The sequence below is a fragment of the Triticum aestivum genome, chromosome 3B (assembly GCF_018294505.1).
Source record: "Triticum aestivum cultivar Chinese Spring chromosome 3B, IWGSC CS RefSeq v2.1, whole genome shotgun sequence".
NCBI classification, from domain to species: Eukaryota; Viridiplantae; Streptophyta; class Magnoliopsida; order Poales; family Poaceae; genus Triticum; species Triticum aestivum.
The window spans coordinates 427,173,280-427,179,967 of record NC_057801.1 but is presented as its reverse complement, the minus strand read 5'-3'; the positions used below and the strand labels follow the sequence as shown (position 1 = coordinate 427,179,967).

The 6,688-nt window shown below is 48.5% G+C and overlaps 1 protein-coding gene across 1 annotated transcript; it reads right to left on the bottom strand.

The window, feature by feature from the left end:
• Positions 1 to 3,141: 3,141 nt before the first annotated feature.
• LOC123065453 (cytochrome P450 72A14) lies at positions 3,142 to 5,605 on the bottom strand. Its single transcript, XM_044488725.1, has 5 exons — positions 5,245 to 5,605; positions 4,742 to 4,962; positions 4,412 to 4,659; positions 3,917 to 4,292; positions 3,142 to 3,834 (listed from the first exon to the last, which is right to left on the bottom strand). The coding sequence occupies exons 1-5, from the start codon at positions 5,570 to 5,572 to the stop codon at positions 3,409 to 3,411; spliced, it is 1,599 nt and encodes a 532-aa protein (XP_044344660.1). The 5' UTR covers positions 5,573 to 5,605; the 3' UTR covers positions 3,142 to 3,408.
• Positions 5,606 to 6,688: the final 1,083 nt, after the last annotated feature.

Sequence of the window (6,688 nt, the reverse complement as noted above, 5' to 3'; positions counted from 1 at the left end):
ATAGTGGTAGACCCTACCGCCAAAGATCCTGACGGTAGGATATAACGCAATTAAATCCTACCGTCGAAAACCGTGACGATAGGCATTGTTTTTCAATCGGCAGAGACTACGACGGCAGGAAAATGATCAGATCCTCAAATTCTTTCGAACCAGGGTCAGATCCTACTAAACTTTCGCAAAAGGGTCGAAACATCAAATTTGGCCCCGGGCGGACGCATGTGTCCCGCCTCCTCTTTGTATCGGTGCCTGCTCTGAACAGGCACCTTTTCCTTTTTTTTCAGGCACCTTTTCCCTGTACTAGTAAGTGTGCACGTGCAATGCACATTTTAACAAATATAAACCAGGATAAAAATCCACTTCAAGGTAAATAAATCTAGAATAAGGTTTCAGCAAAAATATTTTACAAAAATCCGTGGTTCCCAAATATGTTCAGTAAGAACATCTCCAACAGGTGCCCAAAAATTGCTCCGCGCGTTAAAATTCAGTTTTTTTGCGCGCCAGACAGCTCCAGCAGAAGCTGTAAAATAATGCGCGCGCAAAAAAAGGTTGGGCGTGCGATGAAAAAGCTATCGCATGCCCGCGCTTCATAATTTATACTGCGTGTTTTTTTGGCGCGCGTTTTTGGGCATCTGGTAAATCAATGTTGGTTCCAGCATGTTAAAGGTGCTACAGTGACACGCTAAAACTATTTTAGGGTGCAAAAATTTTGTGCGCCTGTTGGAGATGCTCTTATAACCATCCTATAGAAGCAATCGAATATACCTTGACTCACTTTATCGAAGAGGTTGTAGAAGTAACTCCAACTCATGTCTTGACAAATACACCATTTTCCTTAGTTAGAACTTGCAAAGAAATGGCAACCCATCATCTCTAACGATTCCATATTAAAAGGAAAAAAAATACATCATGAAATGACATAGAGACAATATGCACACAATTATGTTGAACAATGATATGGGTCAAACATATGGAGTTAGTTGTTTCCCGAAAACAACTTTCTTGAAAATAATTATCTCTACATTGTGCCTGCAAAAGGAAAGAGAAACTTTATGTAAACCCAAAAACTACAATGGACAAACACACAATTTTTCAACAAATAAAAAAGAACACTGAGCAGGAAGCTTCCAATCCTCGTACGAAGGACAACCTTCCTACAAATACACAATCCGGTGCAGGTTCATACAATTTTCATTTTGCGCAAGTGATGCAACATAGAAATTCAAGCCACTGCGACAAAATATGCAGGGAGAAATCTGTTTAAAGGCAATAATTGTTTATCAACAAGTTGGTACAAGTTGTTATCAAATACTTCAACACATTTCCAATTTCAATTATGAATATGCAATAAGATCCTTGCACCTTAATGATTTTTAACCAAACTATAAAATTAGTAGGCCAACCATAAATATTTTTGTTTTCGTACCTGAAGTACCTTTGAAATCTTGAGAAACAACAAGTACTATACAATCAAACTGGCTTCTTGATATGCCCGAAAGCTACAACATCTTTTAAATGGCACATGTTAAAACTGAGAAGTCCATTGTTTCCACTAAGCATTTTCATTGACATCTGCAAAGTTCAAGGAGCTTTAGTGACACATATTATTAATAGAAGTCTACATTTGATAGTACAAAACAATTTACTCCCGGCAATTAAATCTCATTGTACAACAATTGCTCACACATGAAATCTCAACCTGATGGCTCCATCCTTTTTGTTGCATCGGCATCTGTTGAAGCCCTTATTTTAATTCCTGGTCAGCATTGACTGATGCAATAATAAAGCAGCAACTTCCCAACCAAAACCCTTAGTGATGTAGCTATCGTCTTCGACCACTTGGATCTCGAAGAATCCAATTAAGCTAGCTTAGCTACAAGCACAATCTGTGCCTCGTTCTCCAGCTGATATCTTTGCTCAACTTGGGCACCAGTTCTTGCAGGGCCTTTATCCTCTCGGCTATCCTCTCCCGGCAAAACTGCGACAAGGACCAAATGGTTAATTAATTAGAATAAATCATCCAGCATTCAGTTTATAGAGGAAGAGAGGTCCATGGAGCTAAATAGAACTGCACATGAGTAGAGAAGAACAAGAACAGTATGGGCAACTAAAAGGACGAAAACACGGGAAACTAATCAGATTAGTGCTAAGAAGCTAACTGCTCCCCTTGGTTTTATATTCTATAAGGTTAATTGTCGGCCAAATTGACAGTAAAACTATATGAGCGTCACTCGATAGATAGTTCACTCCCTCCGAGGTGCTGTGTGGGTTGGTGGTCTGGCCTGGCCGCGCGCGCACCCGCTGCCTTGGCGGCGCCGGCGCGCCACCTCCTCCTCGCCCGGCTTGTGGTGGTTGCGCCCTGCAGCCGGAGCACCTCCTCCTCCCCCGGCTTGTTGTGGTTGCACCCTGCAGCCGGAGCATCTCCTACTCCGCCAAAGGTCTGGTTCGGCATGGGCACCGTTTGCTGCTGCAAGAACATCTGCTGTTCTCAGGAAAAAGATCGGGGGGCTGCAACTGGATTAATTCGAGAGAAAAAGACCTGCACGCACGTCGCCGCCCGATCCGCCCTTGCCAAGGGTGAGTGGGAGCAGCAGGACGCCATCGCCGCCACCGTCGACCCCGATGGATGGCGAGCAGCCCATGCCCTTGAGAAGCATGTCGTTGTGGTGGCCCTATCTCAGATCGGCGAGGTTCTGTAGCACCATCTCTACTTCGCCGCTGTGACGCCGCAGCCGGGATGCCGCTAATCTGGTGCTGACAAAGCCGCGACGCCAGCATCACCGACAGGTCGTACGGCCCCCTAAACAGCTGCTGCTTTATCCCATCAGGCTGGGCGCGGTCCTCAGGCTTCGTCCTAGCGGCATGGTCGTGTCAAGCCGAGGGCGGCAGGCTGCCGAGCATCTGGTGGAGGAAATCGTCGTGCACGCCGCCATTGCCATTGGCGTGGCATGGGGCGGCTGAGACAACCACCTCTGACCCAGGAACGTCAGTTGGGAGGAGGGGATGGAGGGGGCGAGGGCCGAGGGGTCGTGCGGGCGTGCGGTGTTGACAGCGGTTCTGTTTTTCGAACGGCAGGTGGGTTAGCGATCGATGGAGGCTTATTGCGTGGCTTGTTAGCGTTAAACACCGAAGGATTCAGGGCCATTAGATCTTGATAATGGATGGGTCTGATTGTTTGGATCTGCCCCTCTCTTTCTTTTATAGTGGTAGTAGATAAACCAACTTTGCTAACAGTTGTGTTCCCCGTAACCGGTGTGAACAACACGTACTTAACCATGTACAAATACCCAGTTTCAGGATCAAATGAAAGAGTCTAGCTCATTTCATTCAATTTACTTCTTCCACTTACCAAGTTACCCCACAGGTAACTTACCCACGACAGGTCGACAAAGCCGCAAGACAAGATGACGATCAGAGACTCTTGAGTATAATCTGCGCTCCATGCTGAGGATGCAGTGTGATGACTGTATACGGCGCATGCGTGTAGGAAGGTGAGAGCTGGAACTCGAAACGCTGAAGGATCATGCTCAGGGCCATCTTGGCTTCCAGCATCGCGAAGTTCTGGCCGATGCAAATCCTCGGGCCCCAGCCGAACGGGAAGAAGACCGGCTGGTCCTTAGTTGCCTTGGAAATCCCCTCCGCAAACCTCTCCGGCTTGAACTCCAGCACGTCCTTCCCCCATACATCCGGGTTGTGGTGAACCATGATTATTGGCAGCTCCAGCAGCACGCCCGCAGGGTAGGTGATGCCTCCAATCTGCATCTGTCTGGATGTCTTCCGGTTCAGCGTGACCGCCGGTGGGTACAGCCTGAGCACTTCATACAGTATCATGGTCACCTGGGCAAGGAAATTGGAGCCGAATCATAGTCAGTAATGAGTTGTAGGCGAAACTTGAAAGTAAAGTGTGAGAGATACTTGCCGTTTTGAGTCGACCCAGGCCGTCGAAGTTGGGCTTGTCCTTGCCGAAGACGCTGAGGACTTCTTCCCTGGCCCGATCCTGCCACTCGGGGTGCATTCCCAGGACGACCAGCGTCCAGGTGAGCAGCACGGACGTGGTCTCCATCCCCGCGAAGTAGAAGAGCTTGCACTCCTCGATCACATCCTCGGTGCTCATCCTCATCCTTGACGTCCCGCTCTCCTTGTTTGACTGCAGCATCAGGCCAAGCAAGTCGTTGCCGCTACTAAGCCCATCGTTCTCCATCGCGCGCTCCCGCTTCTCGATGATGCCTCTCAGGAGCCCTTCAATCTCTCGGTTGATCTGCTTCATCCTCTTGTTGTTTTCGGTTGGAAAAAAGCTGAAAAAGGGCAGTCGCATCATTCATGCTTACTCTGAATTTTACAAGGAAAAAAGTTACTGTACTTCAGAAAAAAAAAGGACTATGTCAAGAGTAATTGGTACAGGAAGTGTGCTTACAGGTAGCCTGGGATGTACATATACTGGAAGGCCTTGATAATTCGCTCTGCTTGCTCTGCCTGAAGCTGGAAGATCCTTCGCCCTTCCATGAAGCTGCTACCGAACGACGTGCGAGAGATCACGTCTCCGGTGAGGTTCTGGAAATCCTCCCATATGTCTATTTCATGTGATCCATCAGAACCGGCTAGTTTACTTTCCCAGCTGCTTATCAACTCGGTGCAGCATGTCGAGAAAGCCGGCAACATGCTCTGTAAACAGCTTCAGTTAGCGCGCGCGCACACACACCCTGATCGGGTTAGGAGCTACCCTAGTAAGAAAGAACAGTACTACCTTGAGCTTTTCGAGATGGAAAGCGGGGTTCAAGATCCTCCTGTGCATCGCCCATTTCTCACCGTCGTAGCTCGCAAGCCCAAGGGCTATCAGTTTTCCCAGACGTTTGTTGGTGAATTTTTCGAAATGGCCCGACTTGTCTGATAGGATCTCTCTCACTAGCTTTGGCTCTGCTATGACCATCCTTAGGACTGGTCCAAACCAGGTGATGCAAACGTTGCCTACATGCAGTTCAAAACTGATTGCCGTCAGAAATTTTTGGGGAAAATGATTTTTTTCGCGGGAATTCAAGAAAAAACTGAAGTAGAGACAACAATAATAGTATCTTGTTTTTAATGCGACCTTGAGCAGGATTAATTCAACAGATGCCCGTACAAGAAGAGCAATAGTAACATAGATACTTCAGTATACTGTGACATCAATTTTCATGTCGGGAAAACGGAAAGAAAAGACATATTCAACCAGAGAGAAATTCAACTTGAGCAACAACAAAATTCTCCTACCGTGCTCCTTGACGATGTTGAGGAGGTGTGGCGCCACACGGGGCACAATGTCGTGGCACGGCGGCATGGGCTTGGACCGAGCCTCCTCGTTGAGCCGGCCGTTGTCCGCGAGGTCCCCGGCGGGAAAGCGGTACGCCGTGCCGCCCAGGCCCTGCGCCCTGAGCGCCCGGCTGAGCCGCCGTGGCCTCAGCCAGCATGTCTCGGCGGCCCGGGAGACCGCCCACAGGAGGACGAGCAGCGCAGAGAGACCACAGAGCAGGCTCAGCGATGAAGGAGAAGACACATCACCTCCGACTCCCAGTGTAGTTGCTGCTACGTCGACCTCCATTAGTTTCTTACTGCAATAAAACTGCGTGGTGCGGTACAACTAGAGCAGGTGCGGTGGAAGATGGAATGCTATATAGGCACAGCAAGTGTGGTCGATATGATACGAGGGTGGGTGCTCTGCCCTGTTTGGCATCACATGTTTTTCTTATCTTCTCGTTTCTTCTTAGAAAATTTTGGCGGTTGCCAATGAGAATTGTGGAAAACGATGTGCCACACACCAAGGACAAGCAAAAGGCGGGACTCCTTGTTTGTTGTTTTTCATCGACAAAGCGTGGCAAGAAACCCAAGCGGAGACGTTGTAACTGTTAATAAGTCAGGATGTTGTCTTCATTTTCGTGGAATCGGGAGCAACCGCGGAGCCGAAGGATACCGTCGCTTGGCGTTTGCGGATACCTGCTTCTTTTGTTCTTATTATGTATGTATGACCTACGCAGATACGTAAGTGGTTGTTTGGATACAAGCTCAGTTTCTAGAAAACGGATTTTAGGTGAAATTTGAGGAAAAGGACTTTTAGTTAGTTTTCTGTTAACGAAATTTCTTGCAGTTCCTTCTTTTTATGAATGGCTATCATTATTGACAAAGCTTGGATTTTATTTGCTCAAAATGAAGCATCGAGAAAATACATAACACAATGAGCCCATAGCCGACCTCTACATAGCAATGAGCGGCCACCCCACGCCGGAGGCGCTCCTGTGGTGGCGGCCGGGTTCATGGATCTCGCCCGACCTAGATGGGCTTGGGTGGGCTGGCGGCTCGGTTCTACGGCGATGTGCTAGCGTGCCGGCTGGACCCTTTTCGTCTAGTCCCCGTCAGAGAAGGCGGCGATCCGTGCACAAGACGCTTGATGGAGGGTCTGGGTGAAAACTTGCTCTCGGCTAGCTGCCAAGGCCGGCGATGGCGGCACTCTTCGGTGTCATTCCCTTCTTGAAGGCATCGTCGTTGAGAAGTTCTAGACCACTATCTGCTACCTCCGGGGGGACCCTAGATTAGTAGATCGGATGATGGCGACGCTCTTGTGTCGTCTCCCCCTTGGGGGTGTCATTCTTGGAGGTGTATACGGACTCGAGGGACCAGTGGACGACATCTTTGATGGAACGGAGTTTCATCCTACACAATG